The sequence below is a fragment of the Felis catus genome, chromosome F2 (genome assembly GCF_018350175.1).
Source record: "Felis catus isolate Fca126 chromosome F2, F.catus_Fca126_mat1.0, whole genome shotgun sequence".
In the NCBI taxonomy this organism is placed as follows: Eukaryota; Metazoa; Chordata; class Mammalia; order Carnivora; family Felidae; genus Felis; species Felis catus.
The window spans coordinates 72621054-72646008 of record NC_058385.1 but is presented as its reverse complement, the minus strand read 5'-3'; the positions used below and the strand labels follow the sequence as shown (position 1 = coordinate 72646008).

Sequence of the window (24955 nt, the reverse complement as noted above, 5' to 3'; positions counted from 1 at the left end):
CATGGCACATTGTCACTGGTGTCTCCACGTCGGCTTCACATCTTAGACCACAGGATGTGGTCCAGGCCATCTCTCACTCACCTTGGAATCCCCAGCGCCCAGCACCCATGCCCTGATTGCAATAGCCACTCCATAAATCCTCATTACGCTTTTTTAACTTGACTGTTGTGCCCTCATAAAGTTTTCTCAAGGGCACAGTCATTTTGACAGCTTTGATTTAATACATGATTCATAATTTGCACTGCTAAAACTGTGCACAGCTCTTCATCATGATGCAGGTAATGATGAAACAGGATGCCTCGGGCCTATTCATCTTTCCTCTCTATTTGGTAAATTGATGGCATGGAGACATCAAGATGAGTTACCCGAAAATCTTGCCAAGGGAAGATCTTAGAGAGGGGAGGAAAACACATCATCCATTTGAGACAAGGACACAACTGGGTTTACTAAGAAAGACAAAAGGGAAGGCCTCCCCAGACATGGGGATCTGTCGGAACACTCCCTTATTCATTCCTGAGTCTACCCCGTGCGTCATAATAGCACAGGGCCTTTGCCCTCAATGGGGTCTCGCTTGATATCACTGTTGACTGTGTACATTCATGGGTCAGTTTGGCTTAGGAACTCAATAAACCTGTTCTGTAGTTGTTCGGAGATTCTGGAAATTCTCGCTGGTCTCCTCTGCCCATACAGAAGTTGTCTCTGTCTATAACAGGAGAGAGGAGACCTCCAGTTGCTACACGGAGCCATGCATAACGGGGCTAGAATGGATTTTGAGGAATTCTCAAGCTCCGTGTGTCCACTGGGGTCACGGGGACGTGCACAGATGCATCCAGGTGTCCTGGGTGCCGTTTGCCAGTTGTGAGAATTCGAGCGATTTACGTGAGCTCTCTGAGCTTCAGTCTCCTCACCTGCGAAATGGGAATTATGATGCCCATCCTGGCCAGTTACGTTGAAAATTGCAAGAGAAAAAGTGTGGAAAGATCCAAGTACAGCCATCAAGTGGCCCTTGATGACGCCGGGTTTATTCTTTTTTCCCACTGGATAGTCAGAATCTGAACCTGTTCATCCAAAATGATACAAGGAGCTGCTTCTGTAAGGGAAATAGGCTTCCGGGGAGTGTCCTCCGGAAGGCTGAAACCTTCCTGGGCAGACTGACCCTTGGGGCCCCTCCGGTGTTCCAGCTTGAGTGGTTCCAGACTGGCCCTTTAAACAGCTACCTGTAACATAAGGAGATAGACCTTATCCTGGGTGTGGGGCGGGGGGAGGGGGAGGGGGTGCTGTGGAGGAACGAGACAGTTTCCAGGGCACCTGGAGATGTGCACCAAGGCTTCTCAGGGGCAAGGACACCTGAGCTCACACTTGTCAGAGAAGCGAGGCTAAGTCACAGGAATGAGCTTTGAGCAAGAAGTTGTGGGGTGCAAAGCGGGGGCCCAGGAGGGTCCGGAAACAGCTGTGGGAGTTGCAAGAAGACAGTGAGGCCGAAGCCTACGTTGGGTTTGGAAAGTGAAGGGAGATATCTGATCCGTCACGGCCTTGTGAGCTTCCCACTCGGCAAGGAGAACACCATTTGAGGGAACGGTGGGCCAGGGAAGGCCTTCAAGGCGAGGAGTGGGGTGATGAGGCGTGTGTTAGAGATTCTGGAGAGAGAAAGCCAGCGTGTGTTCAGTGAGGGTCGAGGCCCGCGAGGAGACAGAGCTGCCGAAACCGTTCCAGAACCAGAATGGAAAGAGCTCAGAAGGGGAGACTTCATGGATGTGAGCTCTATGAAGGGAGTGGAGTCTGCAGACTCGGGGTGGCCCGGCTGTGGAATGGGGGGGGGGGGCGGAGAAAGGCAGCAGAGAGACCGAGGGTTCTGGCCTAGGGCTGGTGTAAATGGTCCCCAAACACCACGGAACAGAGGCTTGAGAGGTGGTGGTAAGGCACTGATGAGTTCTCTTAGAGGCTTGTTGAACTTGGAGGGCAGCCTGAGGTCTCCAACTGGAGGTGCTCAGCGGCCATCTGTATCAGGAGACTCCCCCCTGCCAGCACCCATGCCGAGGAGAGCGAGCCTCCTACATTCCTGTTGAGTCTGACCACCTCCCCTCTCTCTCTTCCCAGTACTTCGTCTTCACTGGGGTGTTGGCCATGGTCACCTGTGCGGTTTTCCTCCGCCTGAACTCTGTCCTGAAGCTGGCCGTGCTGCTGATTATGATTGCCATCTACGCGCTGCTGACTGAGACCGTCTACGCGGGCCTCTTCCTGCGCTATGACAACCTAAACCACAGCGGAGAGTAAGTGCCCGCCGTTGCGTGCTCAAAAAGTGCTCAGACTCCCAGTGGGAAAGGGAGCCGTTGGGAAAATGATTGAGATGGCGACACCAAAACCTGGGGACTGTTGGACGTGGACTTCTGTTTCTCAGCTCAGGCACTCGCTAGCCTACCAGTCTAAGCAACATCCCTAGTTCCAATCCTGAACATCAGCTTTATAGACTAGACTGAATAGTAACTAAATAGGAGTTCCGGTCTCCTCCACACCCAATAATTTGCGATTCCTTCCGGTTTCACAGCTCCGAGACGTACAGGATCTGATTATAATTTGGCTGGGGCAGTATTAGTAATAGACATTGTGCGTCGGGCACTTACGACGTTCCTTGCACTGTATTGTTTTTGAAATTCAAAAAAGTACCAAAAAAGAGGGGCGCCTCGGTGGCTCAGTAGGTTGAGCACCTGACTTCAGCTCAGGTCATGATCTCGCAGCTCGTGATTTCGAGCCTCGCGTCAAGCTCTGTGCTGACGGCTTGGAGCCTGGAGCCTGCTTCCGATTCTGTATCTCCCTCTCTCTCTCTGCACCCCCCCCCTCAAAAATAAATAAACGTTAAAAAAAATGTCTCAGCCTAGATTGCTTAGAACAGAGCCTGAGACGAGGCTGAAGGGCTGGTACACCCCCAGGGCAGTGAAAATAAGGGGAGGAGGGCAGGAGGCAAATGCAAGCTGACGAGGTATTCTGTGGCCACGTGGACTGTGAAGAGATTGAGGAGAGACACTCAGCCGGAATGGCTAGGTGGGGAAAAGGCAGCTCAGGGCGGAGAAAGGGAGAGGAATTTCGCCATCGGCTCCAGCCCTTTGCTGGCTCTCGCGAGTCACAGCTCATTCTCTGGATGAACTTCCTGATGACAGCCAGTGGCCCCTCACACACCTGCAGTGTGGAGCTTTATCTGAGCTGGAAGTGGCAGAGACAACTCTCCCCTGGTGTGGGAGGCACCGGGCTAACTGAGACCACAAGGGGCCAACCCAATGAGAAAAAGATGAGGCCAAGATCACCCCCCAAAAAACCCTCAGAAAATGTGCATGATCCTAATAAGGTGAACGTCTATGAACCAACCCCTGCATAAACAGCGTTAATAACGAGTGGTAGTTACTTCTGCACTCTTAAAAGGGTAAAGTAAGCTATTTTGCTGAAGTTCTCTTCCCTGGCATTCCTCTCCTCTCTTCTCTTTCTCGTACGCGCCAATTTCTAACGCACTTAATGTGTACCCTTCCCATCTGTGATTTTTTGTGGTTGTTGTTGTTTTGTTTCATTTCTTTTGAGGTAGGGGTGGGGCAGAGAAAGGGAGAGAGAAAGAGAGAGAGAGAATGCCAAGCAGACTCCACACTCAGTGCAGAGCCTGACGCGGGGCTTGATCTCACAACCCTCAGATCATGACCTGAACCGACATCAGGAGTCAGATGCTTGACCGACTGAGCCCCCTAGGGCCCCCCCAGGTTTTCTAAATATATATTTAGTTATGTCTGTATTATAAATTACTTCTAAAATTATTTTGTTGTCACGCAGTATTGTATTTTTTAGTTACGTGTGGGTTGATGTCTACAGATGTAATTCCGTCGACAGCTTTCACAATCTCCGCAGCTGTAATATGTTCCTATTATGTAATACAAACGTACCAAAATATATTTATCCTTTGACCTATTAATAGACTTCCAGGCTGTTAGCAGTTTTCCCTACTTAAAAAAACGCTTCAGTGACCATTATCGAAGACCTCTCCTGGAACTTCTATTCGAAAGTAAACTCGCTGCATTGTAGGGTATCCGTATTTCCCACTTTTACGATATTGCCAGATTTGCTCTCCAACGTGCTTAAAACAGTTTCCCTCTCACAAGCCCTGGTCCTGTTGCTTCTGGTTGCCACCCACACTGTCGTTAGGCTTTTAAAATTCTTGTGGCATTTATGGGTGTCTCATTATTTTCATTAGTTCCTTGATCATGACTAAGTGTGTGCGTTTTATATGTTTGCTTATTCACCATTTGGATTTCCTGTTGGGTGAATCGTCAGATCATATCCTTTGCCTGCTTTACGTGTTAGGCTGTTTGCCTTTTCCTCACTGGATTTGCAAAGGGTCTTTATGAATTCTAGACGCTAATTTGTGCCTGATGTACATGTGCATCAGACACCGTATGTATATTTGATCCCCATGGCAACCATCTGAAGAACTCAGGCTTGGGGAGGTTAAACAATTATCCTGGGCACGGGGCCAGTAAGGAACAGACCCGGATTCAAACTCGAGTCTTCCTGGCTCCAACGTCCACCTTTGTCAATACCGCGTAAATTTCTTTTACGTCAAGCTGAAGAAACTCCCACCGGATGCCCAGGGTTCAAAGACCATCAGAATAGTTCCAAATTAGGTAACGTGGTTAGTGGCCACCGGTGTCCTGCGGCCAAACAGAGGGTAAAGACATGTAGGAACAAAATAAGCCACGTTTGTGGTAAAAATAAAATTAAACCAGCTACAACTTAGCTATTTAAAGGGGAGCACAGCTTCTTTTGTTAAATTTTTTTATGTCTTTCTTTCTTTCTTTCTTTCTTTCTTTCTTTCTTATCTTTGAGAGAGAGAAACACAGTACGAGCAGGGGGAGGGGCAGAGAGAGAGAGAGAGAGGGAGACACAGAATCCGAAGCGGGCTCCAGGCTCCGAGCTGTCGGCACAGAGCCCGACATGGGGCTCCAACCCAGGAACCGTGAGATCGTGACCCGAGCTGAAATCAAGATTTGGACCCTCAACCGACTGAGCCACCCAGGCGCCCCTGATCTGAGGTCTTCAGCAAAAACTTGTAGTGAAATTGTTAAGTAGGGTTGTGAACGTAAACGTAATCCCAGGCTCACAGCTGCCAGCATCCGAGTGTTTTTCTCAGCTTCTTCCTGCGCCAAGGTCGGTTATCGGCTAGGCTTGTATTGACTCCCACTTTGCTTTCAAAGGAACTAAACTAATGAGGAGCAGGAAGCTGCTCGTTCAGCCTTCTCTCTCCGCTATGGTGGAAGTCAGCAGGTCATTAGATGCCACTGTGTATCTCGTTGGCAGCCACAGCCTGCTCATGATGGTTCGGGGGCATTCTGCGGGTTGCTCCTGGGGGTCGGGTGCCCCGGTCACGAGAAGTGCAGAAAACCTTACACCAGGTGGCTGGGCAGCGTCTCCAGAGAGATGGTCCCACATACTTTAGACGGGCATCTCCCCATCTGCACAACTCCTTGTCTCAGTGGATGACGCTGAGCCCAAAACAAGAGAGGCACCCTCTCCCCCAGTATCTTATCAATGCCTGGGGACTCCCGTTCGTCAGCAGCCCTTGCAGAGAAGTACTCTATCGTAACACGCGTGAGTACAAGTTTCGGGTTTTAAAGGACTTAGGTTCAGACTCCAGCTCTGCCATCAACCAGCTGTGGGATCCCAAGGGAATTCGTGAAAAGTGACCATCTCTCTCAGCCCGGCTTTTCTCATCTGTAACGTGGGGGCAATAACCACTCGTCCAGAGTAGAAGGGTCAGAGAGATCAAATGTGATCATGGAAACTTGGCATAAGGCCTGGCATAGAGCAAGCACTTGATGAATACTAGCAATTAGTGTCCCACCTGTCCCCTCCATGCTGCAAATGCTAGAGTTCTAGAAAGGTCGTTACTCTCTTGCTGCAGTCGCCTAACTGATCTCCTGGCCTCCACTCTCAGTCCACCCCTCTGAAGGCCATCAGAGCCATCTGGTGAACTCATTATCCTTCTTAAAACCCTTAAGGGGCTGCTTATTGCCTCTAAAAAGCTAAAAGTTCAACCTGTTTCTCAAAGACTCCACCTGCCATCCTGGTCTGGCCCCCATGACTCCTCTAGTCTTTTCCTTCTGTAGCTCCAGAGGCCACAGCGTACCCATCCTGTGTTCTAGCCATAGGAAACCAGGCTGCTTACCCGCCCAGGGGGCTTCTGCCGGGTGCGTACATCTCCTTATTCCCAGCCCATCCCTCTCAAGGTCCAGCCCAAGGGCAGTAATGCCCCCTCTGAGCGTTCCTCGCTTTTAACCTGTGCGCCTAACCTCTCATTGCACTTCTCCCTCGGTGTTGCCATCATTACTTTTCACGTCCTCCTCTTCCATTAGAGTAGGAGCATTTGAGGGCAAGGACCATTACTCATGCTTATATTTTGGCACTTAGTGAAGTATCTGGCAGTGGGTGTCCAATTAAAGACTTGTTGGGTGAAACATTAAATACACGAGTGACTGAAAGAAACGTTCGCTCCTTTGGAATCATATTGTACCACTGAGTCACCGTAAGCCAAGTGTCTGCTCTCCACGACCCTGTGATGTTTGCTTACCATCACCCTTAAACCAAGCGTTCTTCATCCAGTAAGCACTTCTGTGTCCCACCTCTTCTAGGCCCTGCAGATTCACAGACGAATAAGACATTGTTTCTATCTTCAAGGAGCTTAGGGGCAAGAAAGTACAAGAAAGTGCATATAGGAGGGCACAGTGGCTCCTGAGAGAGCATGACTAAGATGTGGATTGACAGCCGGGCTTCCCCACGCTCCAGATCAGTGAACTAGAGTGAATCGTTTAACACCTGAGCCTCGGTTTCTTCTTTACTGGAAGAGGGATAATGGTACTTAATAGTTGATGTGACAAAGGGCGAGCAACAGGTATGTAGAGTGTTATCGGAGGCGTGGCACAAAATTAGCACGTAGCTGGTGCAGCCACTAGTCTGGGGACAGAATAAAGCATCAGTTCAAACTGATGGTGTATTTTGAGTTTCAAAAGGGGGAAATGGGAACTCATAGGTAAACCAAAACTTTGGCCTCAGGTACGTAATCGCTGAAGCTCTGAACTTGGTGCTTGAGATGTGACCGCGCATCTTGACTCTGATAGAAATCAGCTGTGCGAACTTGGACACGTAGCTTCTCCCTGGGCCTCAACCTTAAATCTATAAAATGAGAGCCACCCGAGGGATATTACATCACATAATATGAAATAGAATGGACCCACTCAGCTCACATGGTAACGTATGTAATTACATGGAATTAGTTTCATTATATACACTGAGTGCCAAAGTAGGTTATAAAAATCGTACAAACCGTACAGTGCTAAATTTGCAAAGATGGTTTTGCATGGAGCGACATTTAGTTGGCTCCAAGGTATTAACCGTTGTTTTCTCTGGGTGGTAGGCTTCAGGACTACCTTTATTTTCTTATTTGTAATTTGCATTAGCTTCCAAATTGACTACAACTAGTATAAATGCTTCTGTGACAAGTAACCCTCAAACTAAATACTCATTTTTATGAGACATCAGATAAGATGATCTCTAAAGACTGTTCTAGCCCTGGAGAATTACATTATTCTACATGTGTTTTCACTTAATTATGCCTCTTTCTATTAGCATAGGAAGATAATGGTATTAATACCGTGATTTTATTAGTATAAATGAATTAGTTCAAACATCCTCGGTTTCTCTGCCACCCAATACCAAGCAGAGTATTATAATTTCATACAAATGTTGGTCATTTGGCTCTCTTGGAAGTTCTTCAGAGAATCACAGGAGCTACAAAAAATTCCTTCTAGCTTTACGGTTTTTTAATTGTTCAATGTTTATTCATTTTTGAGAGAGAGACGGAGACAGAGTGGGAGTGGGAGAGGGGCAGAGTGAGAGGGAGACACAGAATCCGAAGCGGGCTCCAGGCTCCGAGCTGTCAGCACAGAGCCCGACGCGGAGCTTGAACCCACAAGCCGTGAGATCGTGACCTGAGCTGAAGTCAGACGCTTAACCGACTGAGCCACCCAGGCACCCCTGCTTCTAAATTTAAATGATGGTTCATTTTGGATGTTGCTTGGCCTGGCTGACTTTCTCTGAACATTTTGCCGTCTTTACTCAGACTGTAATTCTTCAGTCTGAAATACATCTTAAAGACTAAGAAACCATTCATAATCATTTTCTCTTTGCTTCTGAATTCAATCTAGTCATCTATTTTTTGTCAACCACTGCTTTCAAGAGGCATTTGTGTTTTCTCTTGGAAGCAGGTTGTTAGTGATAAATTGCAGGCCTTACAAAAAGCTTCCACATGACAAAGAAAAGGATGTCAGAAGTGCTAGTCAGAGCAGGAGTTGGAGTTAAACACAGGATGTCTCCCATTCAGACTCAGCCTCGCAGCTATTAAACCAGCTAGCTGAACAAGATCGATGTCCCATACCTAGACAGCCAGTCCCATCTTTTCCTCCTCAAGTCTTATCATCCTGTAAGACCCAGCTCTTGAATTCCCAGAACATCCATCCTGGGTTACTTTCACTTCCCATGGATTCCCATGGCAACAAGGCTGTATTTTGACAATGGAGTATATTGTGTTATGAACGTACTCTCTGTTTGATCCTTTCCTTTACTGGACCATCTTGAGGGCAAAAACAATGTGCCATCTTCGTTTTCTGTATCCCGGTGTGTGCCTGGCACACGATGGGGCTCACTAATTATGTGCTTCACTGGGGCTGTAGGGAAGAGACACGATAATGAGTACCATCTATTATTAGCATATTATCTCTAAGAAAAAGTAGATGGAACTAGGAATCCATGAATCTGAATCTTGTTCCAGCCCACAGACGTCCTGGTCCCCTGGGTCCCCGTATGGACAACCACTCCCCCCAACCCCCGCCCCGGAGAAAGAACAGTTCTGTTCCTGAGTTCTTGTTCTATATGAAAAGTTGTATCAGCTGGGAGGGTCTTTTACATAAAGCTAGATGAGAAACTGGTCTTGGGAGCTGAGCTCTTGTCTCCATTTCTTGAGCCCAATGCTACCCTGCTCACCTCCAGGGAGGACAGAAAAGAAAAGGGAAGGCCGGAGACTTCCCAGATGGGGCCATATCAGTGTTCACTCTATCCCTCCATCTAAACACTGCATCTCCTCTTTGATGGCTCCTCGTGTCCTTAAGCCTCATCGAGTTAAGTTACTCCTGAGCACACGTGTGCTTGTAGTTGGAAGACAGTAAAACAAGTGAGTGACATGATCTGGGTTTGGTGAGACAAAATATTCGGGCAACCCTGTAGGAACAGATGGTGGGGGGCAATGCCAGGGGGCTATCGGAAGTTATGGTGGCTGTACTCAGGTGTTGGAGGTAGAGATGGAGAGAGTGGATGGACTGGGGATGTATTTGGGCGCAAGAGCAGACATGATTTGGATATTGGGGTGGTGAGGGCTGATTCCTAGGTTTGCTTTTATATTTGGCTCAAGCACCTGGGTGAGTGGATGAGGGGAGCATCGCCTGAGGTGGAGAAAACTGGTAGAAGAACCAGGAGGTGATGGAAAGCAAGTCCCAAGGTCCCTGGAAACAATTTGTCTAAAAATCTTTTTATTTTGAGTTTTCTTCACTGGCCAATGGAAGCCTGTCAAGGGGACTGTTTATTTCCACAAGCCACCAGTGTCCACATTCAAAGCCTGATGTTGCTTCCTCCAAACCCTTTGCCTCCTGGCCTAGCTTGTTCTGGAAAAGGCTTTGTGCTGGGCTGAAATGAAAGAGAGAAAGCGTTTGGAATCAAACAAGGGACTCCTTAGAACTTCTGAATTCCCTGGATGACTGAAAGTCACATCGGTGCTTAAGCACACGCTTGCCACTGGGCGTCTTCAGCTGCGTTCCAGCTTGGTCTTCTGGAAAGTCTGGGACAGACCAGACCAGTGACACCTGTTGGGGCAGCTTGTGCCCCAACAAGGACTGAATGGAGTGTTTGGCGGGGGCGGGGAGGAAAGGGGGTGTCAGTCCAGGAGGAGATGATGCCCAGGGAACAAAGTCTTTATTAAAAGATAGAAGAATTGAAATGGGATTATAACAGTGCCTGACTCACAGAACTGATAGAAGAATTTTAAAAATTGATGGAAGATTAAAATAGTGTCCAGCTCATAGAGAATTGCCTTAAGAATCTAAACAATCTAAGTGAAAGCACTTAGAACAGAGAAAGCCACAGGGTCAGCATCATGTCCCTCTCTTCAATAGGACACAACATCTAGGGACACCTGGGTGGCTCAGTCGGTTAAGCGTCCAACTTCGGCTCAGGTCATGATCACACAGTTTGTGGGTTCGAGCCCGGTGTCAGGCTCTGGGCTCACAGCTCAGAGCCTGGAGCCCGCTTCAGATTCTGTGTCTCCTTTCTCTCTGCCCCTCCCCTGCTCATGCTCATGCTCATGCTCTGTCTCAAAAATAAATAAATAAATAAAAACGTTAAAAAAAATAATAAAGAAAAACATCTAAAGAAAAAGGAAGGGATCCTTGTCTTCACATGGATTTTTGTGACAAAGTTTCAAAGCTCTTTGAAGTCTGGAAGTGTTCTGCCAAGGGAAAATATTTTTATCTGATGTGAGTGCATTGTCGAGATGCCGGATTCTAGATTCATCCGCCGGTGTGACCGAAGTGACTTCCTACCCTTGGGCATCAACTGATTTCTGAGTTAGCCTATGGGGAAACCCTCGGGCCACAGCCCCTATCACCTAGGGGGTGCTCAGGAAATAGTCGCTCCTTTCTGTTTACCCCTGTCCTCTCCGAACCCCGGTTTCCTAATGAGTCTCCTTGGAGCCCCTCCGTGGTTGTAACCCTGTCACCGCTTGCCTTTCTTCTTCCAACAGAGATTTCCTGGGGACCAAGGAGGCGTCACTGCTGCTGATGGCCATGTTCCTCCTTGCCGTGTTCTACCACGGACAGCAGGTAATCCAACACTTAGCACCGACTCCCTTCTGTTACCTGGCATTTCCCACCGCCCTGAAACTGGCCTACAAGACCTCTGCCCTTCCCTGGAGCCAATGACCTTCAGCTGCTTGCAGGAAGTTGTGATTCTTAACCAATCGATTCCTCCTAAAGCCCACCTCACGAAAAGCTAAGCTGACAAAGATGATTTGGCAAGCCGGCTGGTTTTAATGCCTTTTAGGTAAATCTCTTTCAAAGGGATCACAGTTATTTAAAAAAAAAAAAAAAAAAAGAACAAAAAAACTTTTAATTTCTGCCTGAGGCGAACCAGGATCCCTCCTAATTCCGTTGCCTGGATACGGTCATCCCTGGAGAAGCTGTGTGCTGTGCTAGATAAGCAGACGGGTTTGAGTGTCGGCTGAGCTGGTGTTCTAATCCCACCTTTGACTCACAGTTTGTGGCCTCAGGCAAGTGACTTATCTCCCTGAGCCCAGACCTCCTCTACGAGTCTCAAATAGGATAAAGGGACTTGGGGGGGGGGGGGGGGGGGGGGGCTCTGTCAGTTGAGTGTCCGACTTCAGCTCAGGTCTTGATGACAGTTTGAGAGTTCAAGCCCCGCATCAGGCTCTGTGCTGTCAGCTCAGAACCCGCTTTGGATGCTCTGTCTCCCTCTCACTCTTCCTCTCTCTCTGTCTCTCAAAAATATATAAATATTTGAAATAAAATAGGATAGCAACACCTGAATAGGGCTGTCTTGAGGAATCAGTGGCGATTACCATGTGCTGCGTTGGCCCTGTGCCTTACAAAAGTATAGGACGTGCTTCGTTACTTCTTTGTCTTAAGCAAAGCAAGTGCCTACGGTTCTGATGCCATTTCCCTATGAGCCTCGGCTCCGCTGGGGTCTGGGGTGGGCACTGTGGCTGGCTCTCTACATAACCCTTGGCCCCAAAGGTTCCAGTCTCCCGGAGGAGAGAAGAACCCAAATGACGCAAAGAGGGACGTGCTATGTGTGGGTCAGGCTGTCTGAGGACTTCAAGAGTTGGAGCCGCAAGAAACGATTCTGCATGGGAGCCTGACACGAGGTCCGCCTTGGAGGTTTGCCTGCTGTGGCCAGTAGGACTTCTCCACGTGGACTCAGACCACGGAGGCTGTGGTGTCCGTCAGCTGGGGAGATTTTCCCTCCCTGGTAGTTCCAGGTCCTGCCAGCTCCCCTGTCCTGCCCTAGATCCCGGCCCATCTTTCTGTGGTCTGCATGCCTTTCAAAAAAAAAAAAAAAAAAAAGTAACCAGGAAAGGAGAAAAACAAAACAGGAAGGCTCTGGGCTAGAGCAGAAATAGAAACAGAGCCCTGGGAAGTCGCCATGGAAACAGGGAGGTAAGAAACCCTGAGAAACCCTGAAACAGCCCCAGACCCCGAGAACCTAGAAATACATATAAAGTTATGTATGATAAGGGGGAAGGGAAAATGTAGTCAAGGGAGGAAAGGAGGAGTATAAGGACTTGACCAGGAAAGAGGAGGAGGGAGGAGTGGCGATGTATCAAGTGACTGGTGTGTGCCTTTATTATCTCGTGGAACCCTTCCCACAACGGGATTTGGTAGCTTACAGGTGAAGAAAGTCATACTACTCAGCTAGTTGGCGGGAGAACTAGAAGTCAAACCCGGATCTTTCTCCAGAACCTCCCCCTTTCCACTTCTCTAGACTGGAGAGAGACAGAAAGAAGTTAACACACCAACACAACGGCCCAGGGCATTCAATCCTGCAGCGGGACTTTGATTTAGTTTTAGATTTTAGTGGATTTATGGCAAAACAATAAGGCACACGGCGAGATCTAGCCGCTTCCAGAATTCCCGTAGTGAGGTATTTCTGGATCTGTCAGAGCTGGGGTCATATCTTCCATGTCTTGATGGCTTCTAGAAGTTACAGAGAACTTAGTCGGACGTGCAAATGGCAGCCCATTCGAGGGCTATGAAGACGGAGTCAGAGGAGAGGATCAGACAGAGAAACATACCCATGCTCCCCCCGCCATCCCCGTCCCAGGTTTGAAAGTGACAAATGAGCAGCCCTCAGAGCTAATTAAGACAGAGCAAGTTCTGCAGTGAGGGTCCTCACCCCAAATTAAGAAAGATGTTCCTTCCTCCTGTGTCACCTTAAGGAATTATTTTGTGCCCTGGCAATGCTCCTTCTCCAATACCCCTTTAACGTTCTGATTCAATTTATTCTGTTCTCCGTTTGTCCTGGGAAACTGACAACCTAACCGTGTTAAGTTTATGCATAAAGTAGTAGTATATTTGTGCATAGCGAGGGTCTGCATGGTCAAGTGACATCTGATATGTTTCCCTCTTATTTTTAAAAAATTTTTAATGTTTATTTATTTTTGAGAGAGAGAGAGAGAGCACAGCTGGGGAGGGGCAGAGAGAGAGGGAGACAGAGGATCCAATGCAAGCCCCACTCTGTCTGTGCAGAGCCCCAGGAAGGACTCGAACTCACAAACCGTGAGATCATGATTCGAGCCAAAGTCAGGTTCTTAACGGACTGAGCCACGCAGGTGCCCCCCCCTCTTATTTTCAACTTTCAGAAGGCTCTAAAATTACATAGTCACATCCTATAATGGTAGCAGTTACAGGTATCCAGGCTCTGGAGTGGGAGAGAAGTATTCAAACCGCAATTCTGCCACGTGGTGGCCATGTGACCTTCAGCAATTTGCGTAACTCTTTGAGTCTCAACTTTCCCACCTATAAAATGGGTACCATAATAACATTTTCCACTCCATGGGGTTGTTATAATATCGTATGAGAACATAACTATAATATACTTATCCCCGTGGTTTGCACAAAGAAGCTTTCGAAAATGGTAAGCTATGGATATTTTCCTTGGAAAACAAGCCCGAGACAAGCAGGTAAAATATTACTCTCCATCTGGTCCCAAGTCATCCGAGGTCATAAAACCAATAAGGAAAACCAGACAGAAGCAGGAATCCGTTACCTGGGTCCATTACCTCTCCACCACATGTCCCTGCCTCTCTTTGTTAGAAGATTCTTTCTGCAGGATTGCATCACTTCTCTGTCCTCTGCCAAGATCGTGTTTATCTGAACCAAGTCCGTCCACTCCTGCCTCCTGGGTCTGCTACCTGCCTCCACCAGTTTCCCTTTGTGACTCGGCGGCCCTCGATTTTTTTTTTTTTAAGGCTGAATAATGCCCACTGATGCCTGGTACACAGCAGCCAGCCCGGTGGGAGCATGGGTAATTACATGCCTCCAGAGGGACTGAGGGCGTTATGTAACTGAGCAATTAGGAAATTTCATCTTGTACATACGTCGAGGTGATATGCCATCGCTTCCTCCTCCCCTGAGGCAGGTGAATGTTCTAAATGTTGGACAGGAGTGAGCGGTCGGGTGCCTCTTGCTTCACCTGGTTCACTCGCAGCCCCCGAGGTGTGGACTTTGCCTCGGGGGCTCCATTTATAACAGAGGAACCATGTGTAGTCTATGCACAGGGTTAATAAGGTCTCCAGTCACCTCCCGGTCAGATAAAGACAGGCACTGGGACGGTGTGGCTTCGAAGGGAAGACCCAAGCGTCGGAACAAAATCTTCTTCTTTGTTCAATGTTTTTTATTCATTTATTTTGAGACGGGGGGGGGGGGCAGAGAGACAGGGAGAGAGAGAGAGACTCCCAAGCGGGCTCCACGCCATCAGTGCCAGAGCCCCATGAGGGGCTCCATCCAACAAACCCATGAGAGAATGACCTGGGCTGAAACCGAGAGTCGTACGTGCAACTGACAGAGCCGCCCGGGTGCCTTCATGGGAACCAAATATTCTTAAATTTGAATCTCAGCAGTGTCACTGGAGGATGGGTGACATGGGGAAATTCAAGCCCCTAGAGCTGCCCGTGCTTAACCTGTAAAATGAACAGGATGACCTCACCAGCGAAATGGGACTAAATAAAGTGCCGACCTCGCTGAGTTGTGTGATGAAACGTAGGAAGTGCCTGGAACCGCCTGGGCCAAGGCGAGAGCTGGGCCAGTGTTAGCCATCATGATGTGCTAAAAGCCGGGCCCAAGGCTGATGAACGGTATGTGTTGGTTCTCGAGTACTCTTCTCGTAGCACCGGTTCTCTCGTGCTTTGGTAACACTCAAGAGAGAGATGGCATTTCCAAGTCCACTGACGTTTCTTAAGCAAATGCTGAAGAATTTTCCTTTTTAAAAACTCACCGCCCATGCCTGCCACGTGTTTTTCCTGCTCACCGCCCAGGTCTGCTCAAACCACCGTGTTCATTTTTTTTTCAATAGGAAATGTACTGTCAAATTGGTTTCCAAACAACACCCAGTGCTCATCCCAACAGGTGCCCTCCTCAATGCCCATCACCCAGTTTCTCCTCCTCCCCACCCCCCATCAACCCTCAGTTTATTCTCAGTATTTAAGGGTCTCTTATGGTTTGGCTCCCTCCTTCTCTAACTTTTTTTTTCTTCAAACCACTGCGTTCAAATGATCTCTTTTATTATTATTTTTATTATTTTTTTAATATGAAATTTATTGTCAAATTGGTTTCCATACAATACCCAGTGCTCATCTCAACAGGTGCCCTCCTCAATACCCATCACCCACCCCCCATCAACCCTCAGTTTATTCTCAGTATTTAAGAGTCTCTTATGGTTTGGCTCCCTCCCGCTCTAACTTTTTTTTTTTTTTCAAACCACTGCGTTCAAATGATCTCTTTTCTTTTTTTATTATTTTTTTAATGTGAAATTTATTGTCAAATTGGTTTCCATACAACACCCAGTGCTCATCCCAAGAGGTGCCCTCCTCCATGCCCCTCACCCACTTTCCTCTCCCTCCCACCCCCCATCAACCCTCAGTTTATTCTCAGTTTTACGAGTCTCTTAGGTTTTGGCTCCCTTCCTCTCTAACCTCTTTTTTTTTCCTTCCCCTCCTCCATGGTCTTCTGTTAAGTGTCTCAGGATCCACCTAAGAGTGAAAACATATGGTATCTGTCTGTCTCTGTATGACTTATTTCACTTAGCGTAACACTCTCCAGTTCCATCCACGTTGCTACAAAAGGCCAGATTTCATTCTTTCTCATTGCCACGTAGTACTCCATTGTGTATATAAACCACAATTTCTTTATCCATTCAGCAGTTGATGGACATTTAGGCTCTTTCCATAATTTGGCTATTGTTGAAAGTGCTGCTATAAACATTGGGGTACAAGTGCCCTTATGCATCAGCACCCCTGTATCCCTTGGGTAAATTCCTAGCAGTGCTATTGCTGGGTCATAGGGTAGACCTGTTTTTAATTTTTTGAGGAACCTCCACACTGTTTTCCAGAGCGGCTGCACCAGGTTGCATTCCCACCAACAGTGCAAGAGGGTTCCCGTTTCTCCACATCCTTGCCGGCATCTATTGTCTCCTGATTTGTTCATTTTAGCCACTCTGACTTGCGTGAGGTGATATCTCAGTGTGCCTTTGATTTGTATTTCCCTGATGAGGAGCGACGTTGAGCATCTTTTCATGTGCCTGTTGGCCATCTGGATGTCTTCTTTAGAGAAGTGTCTATTCATGTTTTCTGCCCATTTCTTCCCTGGATGATTTGTTTTTTGGGTGCCGAGTTTGGTGAGTTCTTTATAGATTTTGGATACTAGCCCTTTGTCCGATATGTCATTTGCAAAAATCTTTTCCCATTCCGTTGATTGCCTTTTAGTCTTGTTGATTGTTTCCTTTGCTGTGCAGAAGCTTTTAATCTTCATGAGGTCCCAATAGTTCATTTTTGCTTTTAATTCCCTTGCCTTTGGGGATGTGTCGAGTAAGAAATTGCTGCGGCTGAGGTCAGAGGGGTTTTTTCCTGCTTTCTTCTCTAGGGTTTTGATGGTTTCCTGTCTCACATTCAGGTCCTTTATCCACTGTGAGTTTATTTTTGTGAATGGTGTAAGAAAGGGGTCTAGTTTCAACCTTCTGCATGTTGCTGTCCAGTTCTCCCAGCACTATTTGTTAAAGAGACTGTCTTTTTTCCATTGGATGTTCTTTCCTGCTTTGTCAAAGATTAGTTGGCCATACTTTTGTGCTTCCATCTGGAGTCACTATTCGATTCCATCGGTCTATGTGTCTGTTTTTGTGCCAATACCATGCTGTCTTGATGATGACAGCTTTGTAGTAGAGGCTAAAGTCTGGGACTGTGATGCCTCCCACTTTGGTCTTCTTCTTCAAAATTACGTTGGCTATTTGGGGTCTTTCATGGTTCCATACAAATTTTAGGATTGCTTGTTCTAGCTTTGAGAAGAATGCTGGTGCAATGTTGATTGAGATTGCATTGGATGTGTAGATAGCTTTGGGTAGTATTACTTGACAGCACATGATCTCTTTTCTTAAGACATTCCTCTGTCTTTCGTTCTTCTCCCTCCACCACTGAGCCGAGAGCAAATCAAAGGCAGAGAGTGAGTTTCACCCATCTTTGTATGCCCAGCACCTTGCACACAGTAGGGGCACTACCCACTAGATCTTTAGTAAACTGGAAAAGAAATTTCATAATAGGTGATGCCTGCCTGCACGAGACCTGCTTTCTCAAGAGACAGAGCTGTACTTAAGAGTGTTTTTAAAAATTTTTTTTTAATGTTTATTTAATTTTGAGAGAGAGAGAGAGACAGAGCATGAGCCGGGGAGGGGCAGAGAGAGAAGGAGAGACAGAATCTGAAGCAGGCTCCAGGCTCTGAGCTGTCAGCACAGAGCCGGACGCGGGGCTAGAACTCACAAACCGCGAGATCATGACCTGAGCCGAACTCGGACGCTTAACCGACTGAGCCACCCCAGCACCCCGGATTAGAGAGTCTCTTTATGGACATGCCTTCAACGCCGTGGCCAGCAGTCACCAATGCGAGGTGTGTTCTTGCTTGTAACTGAAAAATCCTTGCTGAAATGGACTCCAGTGCTCCAGACTCCCCTCCCTGTGTTTCTGAGTTGAATTCAACCAGATGAAAGGTTTTCAGACAGAAGAGAAATACAAAAGTATCTCCTGCTTCAACCAAGCATGCATTTTTAAGGAGAATGACAAAACATTTCATTTGGGTAAGAAAATTCTGTCCTGCGATGCGACACATTAAGATTTGATGCTCTTGAATCTGAGGGGGAAAAAGTGAAAGCACAGCTTTGATCAGACCTTATCCACTGCTGCCTTGAATTGTAGCGGTAGTACCTTCCCAATCTGCATTTGAGGCAGTTCCGAATTCTTTTGCACGCCTCGTGTGATTTGGCCCGGGTCATAGATCCATATAATAATCCGTGCCTCTTGAACTAGACATGATGGGGATGACTCTCCTCATTTTTTAGAAGGGGAACCAAAATACAAGAAGTAGAATGACTTTCCCAAGGTCACACAGCAGAACAGTCGAGACCAGCATTCTTTGGTGCGATCTGTGGTCTCCCCTCTTTTTTTCCTTTTTTTCTGGAAAATTTCAAACATCTACAAAAGTTCATGGAATGTATAATGAGCTCAGAGCTTCGACAGTCATTAACTCGTGTCTTTTCCCACTTATCTCCCTATTGATTTTGCTCATGGCTCCTTCCCAATCACTTTGAGGCAAATTCTAGATGTCCTGCTGTTTCATCTGTAAATGCTTCAATATGCGCCCAAAAGATAAGAGAATGTTAACCTCATCACAATGCTATTAAACACTTTAAAAAAGAAAGTGGTGCTTCTTTAACATCGTCAAAACCTCTAGGCAGTGTTTCAGTTTCTTGATTGGTTTATAATTATATTTTTAAGTTTGTTTATTTAAATTGGAATGCAGATAAAATGCACGTATTGCCATGGGTTGGTATGTCTCTTAAGTCTTTTTTTAATTTAATTAAAAAAAAGTTTTTTTTTAACGTTTGTTGATTTTTGAGAGAGAGAGACAGAGTGCAAGTGGGGGAGAGGCAGAGAGAGAGGGAGACAGAATCCCAAGCAGGCTCCAGGCTCTGAGCTGTCAACACAGAGCCCAACGTGGGGCTCAAACCCACAAACCATGAGATCATGACCTGAGCCAAAGGCACATGCTTAACTGACTGAGCCACCCAGGCGTCCCTATTTTTTCTTTATTGGTAGTTACATTTAGAAACGGCCAGACTTAGGTTCAGTTTTTTTCTACGAAACTATATTATTGGTTGGTTTTGTGAATAACTGTTAACAGGCACATAATACCTGCTTATCTTTTTGTCTGCTAGCAGCTATTGACAAGAATAGCCTCTATTCACTTATTTTATAGGTGGTGATATCTCAATTCTGTCAATACTCCGTAATTCATTGGCTGGAATACAATTTGAAGGAGAACCTTCTCCTCCAAGTACAGCTCATAAAAGTAGGATAAGTGCTTAATTCTTTCCCTATAAATGCCTTCCCTGTAAGTTTCCCAGTCTGTTCCCAAACACCATCCAGAGATGATCAGTGAGGTCTTGTGTCCTAAGTGTCATTGTGAACTGATGCATTCTGCCACATTTCCTGTGTTGCGATCCACGGCAATCAGCATTCTTATTAAAGCTCAATCAGGGGTGCCTGGGTGGCTCCGTCGGGTAAGCGTCTCACTTCAGCTCAGGTCATGATCTCGTGGTTTGTGGATTCAAGCCCTGCATCCGGCTCTGTGCTGACAGCCCAGAGCCTGGAGCCTGCCTCAGATTCTGTGTCTCCTTCCCTGTCTTCCTCTCTCTTCCTCCCTTTCTCTCTCTCTCTCTCTCTCTCAAAAATAAACATTAAAAAATTTTTTTGAAAAAGCTCATTTGTCACATCTTTGACACGTGGGAACCTAGTCACATAAGGCCCATAGTCTCCGGGGGTCTACCTACTTTCTGATCTGAAAGATGTTCCAGGCTTGCACATTTTCTGCCCTAAACTTTAGCCATTTCTGCCAAGAGTGCAAGGTCATTTTTGTAGGAATCGATATTTGGAAACCACGACAGGAAGGCCCATTTCTCTAGATTTTCATTATTTCTAGGCTTTTTTTTTTCCAGTGGGCAAAACTAGGAAGTACCATGAGTTCACGGTGATATTTACAGGCTTTTGGCTTAGACCCATCCATTTTGTATCTCCATCTCCTTTTTCCCTTCCCAGAAAGGCCAGTTGTCAGTGACACCAATGCAATTACCCATTTGCTATACGCTGCAATTCACATGCAGTGGTCTAACGGTAATATACAGACACTACCACCTACAATATGATTGCTGTAAACAGTTTTAAGATTCCTTTTGAGTTCTTTTTACGCTCAGAGTATCTCCCTCTCCAAATGTGTCATCAAATTATTGTGTGAAAGACATTTGGAGTATCTCCTCCCAGTGTGCTTACACATGTAGGTTCATTTGCTTGTCTGTTTGTCTGTTTGTTTATTCTTACGGAGTCTTTTTAAACATCTCTTTAGTTTTATAATTAAGTAAAATGTTTCCATGATTCAACAACAGCCAGGTTTATAAAAAAGGATATAATTTTAAAACTTTAAATTTGTTCCTTATTTCTCACTCTACTCCCTCCCTTTCTCATCTCATTGGTAATGAGTTTTTGTATTTTATTTTTTATTCCTCAATTTTCCCATAAATAAAGAAAAATATATGTGTGTGTGTGTGTGTGTGTGTGTGTGTGTGTGTGGAGAAGTAGATGCTCCCATTTTTAGATCAATGGTGACATACTATACACGCTTTTCTCCATGTTGGAGACTAATCCATCAGAGTATAGAGAAACAGTCTTCCTTTTTTTTTATATAAGTTTATTTATTGAGAGAGAGAGCAGGAGTTGGGGAGGGGCAGAGAGAGGGAGAGGCAGAATTCCAAGCAGGCTCCATGCCATCAGCACAGAATCCAATGCGGGGCTCAAACTCAGGGACTGTGAGATCATGACCTGAGCCGAGATCAAGAGTCAGACGCTTAGGGGTGCCTGGGTGGCGCAGTCGGTTAAGAGTCCGACTTCAGCCGGGTCACGATCTCGCGGTCCGTGAGTTCGAGCCCCGCGTCAGGCTCTGGGCTGATGGCTCAGAGCCTGGAGCCTGTTTCCGATTCTGTGTCTCCCTCTCTCTCTGCCCCTCCCCCGTTCATGCTCTGTCTTTCTCTGTCCCAAAAATAAATAAAAAACATTGAAAAAAAAAAAAAAGAGTCAGACGCTTAACCGACTGAGCCACCCAGGTGCCCCAGTCTTCCCTTTTTTTTTTTTTCATAGCCGTACACAAAAGTTTATTCAAGCAACAAAATGAGCACTTGGGTTGTTTCCAGCTTTTGCCGTTACAAATTCTGCTGAAGGAATAATCTTGTGCCTCTGTCTTTCCATATTTTTACCATCCACTGAGACTTTCACGTAAGACAAAGGAGAGAAACTAGCTGGATGTTTCAAGCCCTTGCATTCAGGGCATGTGTTTGACCAGGCATCATAGGGCTCATTTCTACAGGTAGAGACTTGGAAATAAATGGCATCCCCAAAGCTGTGGTAAATACGGTGTGTGAGAGTCTTCCAGAAAAGAAGCTGTCCACCTTCCAGTGCAGGGACACTGTGACAAAAAGGAGCTAATGATGTGCGTTGAGAACCTACTGTGAGCCACGTGCTTTCTCTGCAACTTGCTGAATAATTCTGCTGCCAGCCCTGCGTGGTCAGCAGTATTCGTCCCAACTTTAAAGATGAGGAATCCGTGAACGGAGTCACGAGTTCAGGTTACAGTGTTTAAATGTGGCACCGGGACTCTAAGCCAAGCCACCTCTGTGTCCCAGCTCAATGCATGATCCTTCCATTGTCACCTCACTCATCCCTTCTCTTGTCTAGTGATGAAGAGCTCAGATGCTGGAGGTGGACTCTGGAGTTAGCTCCAATTCGGGCTTCCCCACTAACTTGGGTGCAACCCTGGTCAAGTCCCTCTAAACCCCGTTTGCTTTAAGTGACTCATCTGCAGAATGAGGATGGATCCCGATGACCTCGCTGTCGAGGCCGTTGGGTCATGAAAGGAGTGAACAGATGTATGTTGCTCAGAACAATCCCCGGCACACAGGGAAGCCCCATCTAAGTGTTGTCTGGCTGTGTTATCGGAACCGATTCGTGGGGTCAGCAACACTGACAGAGCATCTGTCCTGCACAGGGCATGTTGCTACATGGTGAGGGTATCGTTGAGCGGGTACGAGGACCCCTGACCTCCTAGCACCTGCAGTCTAGTAGACGACCCAGGCATCCTCAGTAAATCACACAGTCGCAAAGTCACGGGTACCTTAATGGTAGCAAGGGGAGGTGCACAGCCCTGTGGAGTCTGATCACCCTCCGATCCCTTGGCATTGCAGAATGCCCCTCAGAACCGTTTGGCTCGGGCTCTGTTTTGTGTGTGACGGGTTCCAGAGAAGCCTTCTCCGTGTCCCACGCTGCGTCCCCGAGCCCGTACCCCGAGAGCTCACCTGTTTCCCTTCTCTTTCTCTCTCGTGCCCGGCAGCTGGAGTACACGGCCCGCCTGGACTTCCTTTGGCGAGTGCAGGCCAAAGAGGAGATCAACGAGATGAAGGAGCTCAGGGAGCACAATGAGAACATGCTCCGGAACATTCTACCCAGCCACGTGGCCCGCCACTTCCTGGAGAAAGACCGAGACAACGAGGTGAGCCCGGGATTGTCCGGCCGCGAGGGAGGGTGGAGGTGGGCACACTGGCCCCGGGCTCCGGGAGAGTTCTGCTGTCCTCACGTCAGCACACGAGAACGGAGACCATGCTACCACCCCCAGAGTGCCAGGCTACCCAGGCTGCCTAGCGCCCGTGAGGTTTGCGCCTGGCCTCCCCGACCTCGGGCGTCTCACCTGTAAGATGGACATAATGAGATCACCATTGCGAGACCGGGTTGAAATGTAAGTTTTACGTACGTCTGGGCACATGTTGATGTGTGTGCATGGAGTGGACCCTCCGGTGTCTCCCTCTCTGGGGGTAAGATGTTACCACTGATGTCACCTGCTGATGCGCTGAAGACGTTTGAGTTTGTGACCCTTGCCTGAGGATAGGACTAGGAGAGATCCCGAGGGTCCATTCCCCATCCAAGTCACCGCAACAAGACCAGCGGAAGAGAAGTAAAGGGGGTTAGTACGCTGCTGTTGAATAGTCTTGATGAACCTGGGTCCCGGAGATCTCCCGGAGGCACGTCAAAGCACCGCCCACCCTCCTCAATCAACAGATGAAGCTCTCTGGAATCGGCTTCAGGCCTGGCTTTCTCCGGGCCGCCTAAGGTCAGGGGCTTTGTCGCAAGAGCTTCTCGACAAAGCCAAGGGAAGCAGAGAGAACGCAGGTGTGCGCCTGCTATGACCACCGGCAGGAGCAGCGAACACGCTGGAGCCCTCGGAGGGAAAACCAGAAGAGAAAGGAAAAGAAAGCCGCCTTTCCGTGAAGACAGCGAATCAGTGGGGTAACGGAGGAGCAGGTGGGAGGAGCGAGAATTCACTGGCTGTATCCCGAGGTGGGAGGAGCGAGAATTCACTGGCTGTATCCCGACAGGAAGGAAGCCAACCAGAGATGCTGAGACCCCCCCGGGTCAGCAGCTGGGGTCCAGGCCACACCTCCACCGAGCAAAACAAATGACAGGTTTGGGCCTCAATCATATAAGCCGTTTTCAATAAAACGTCGTCACCCTTCTTTGAAGTTTTCAATGTTTAAATAGTTCACCCTTGACCAAGGCTTCAGATTTTACATCGCCTAGAGAACGTTCACGCTGTGGTGACGTACCGTTTCCTGAACACCTGCCGCGGGCCGGGTTCCCATATAGGCAATTGATGTAAATGACCTTCCCTTGTCTTTACACTCTTAAGGGGAGAGTCCGTCACCCCGCGTCAGCAACGAAGAAACTGGGGCTCAGTGAGGTCATGCCCTGCCTCATCTTATGGAAGCAAAGCCAGGACTCAAATCCAACCCCTGGGATTTCTTCCCTCTGTGCTGCGCTGCCCCAGCCGGGGGGCAGCCCATGCTGTCTCTGGGGGTTTGGCACCACTATGGGGTGTGTGCGTGTGTGTGTGACACAGGCAGGACTTCTGTGACCTGCAGGAACTCCCAGTATCTTGTTATTGGGGGCCGTAATGTTAGCTTCTCTTCTTGCTGCAAATCTGAACTACGATACAGACTTCTGAAAAGCTGATTGGGGTTTGGACGTGCGTTTGGGTCCCAGCTTTCACGAGGCCACCGCAGGGCTTCTGGGGGTGAGTGGTAAAAAAGATAATGATTATCCCCATTTCGCAGATGAAGAAACTGAGGCTCGCTCAGAGCTAGTGAGTAGCAAGCTTGAATTCACCCGCAGGCCTGTGTGACTTCAAAGCTAAATCTGGTGTCTTGTCCCAAGTTGTTTCTAGGGCATGAGTGGGAGAGAAGGAGTGGCAGTGACAAGCAGGGACTCAAACCAACCGGCCACAGGGCCGTGGACAGAGCCTTGCCCCCGGGAACGTCCTGTCTAGTCGGTTCCGGCTCTGTCCCCCCACAGAGGTTCTGGCAGCCTCAGCAGAGGCTGGACTCTGCTGGACTTTGACGTAGGACAGTGCTCACCTCCCCGGGGCGGGGACTTTGTCACAGATGAGGCCACCTGGGCTGGGTCCTCAGTGCCAGGCAGGCCACTGCGGGGTCCCGGGAAACCCACCCGTTCGTTGCAACTCGCTGCTGAAAGGACACGAGCAAGAGCGGGTGTCTCAGACGCTGGGAAGTCCGTACCGCACGAACTCCGTCTCTGGCGCTCAGCAGCTGTGTGACCTCGGGCAGCTCACCCAACCTCTCTGAGTCCACTTTTTCATCCCATTTTTGAGGAAACCGTTCCTATCTTGCTGACTTTAGCGTGAGAACGAAGCTGAGTGAGAACACATCGAGTGCCCCGCGTAGCCTGGCGCTGGGGGGGTCAGTGTGGAAGGGCTGTGTGTTTGCCCTCAACAGCCTGACGCTGGACGTTCAGTCCCAGCTCCTCCTCTCACGACCTCAGTAACGGAGCAAGTGATGAGCCCCTCTGGACCTCACGTCCCTCACCGACAAAGTGACAGTACGTCCCAACTTGATCAACAGCTGCAATGCTTGTTCACGTGAGTTCTGATGCATA

General features: G+C 47.9%; 1 protein-coding gene across 3 annotated transcripts in view; it reads left to right on the top strand.

Annotated features, from left to right (window-relative positions):
• Positions 1–24955, top strand: part of ADCY8 (adenylate cyclase 8) — a 226152-nt gene that overhangs the window by 183921 nt on the left and 17276 nt on the right. For all 3 annotated transcript variants that reach the window (XM_019823138.3, XM_019823137.3, XM_004000120.5), the window contains 3 exons: positions 2098–2270; positions 10877–10955; positions 22344–22502. In XM_019823138.3, the coding sequence (XP_019678697.1) occupies positions 2098–2270; positions 10877–10955; positions 22344–22502 (411 nt within the window). The remainder of the gene's footprint in view (positions 1–2097; positions 2271–10876; positions 10956–22343; positions 22503–24955) is intronic.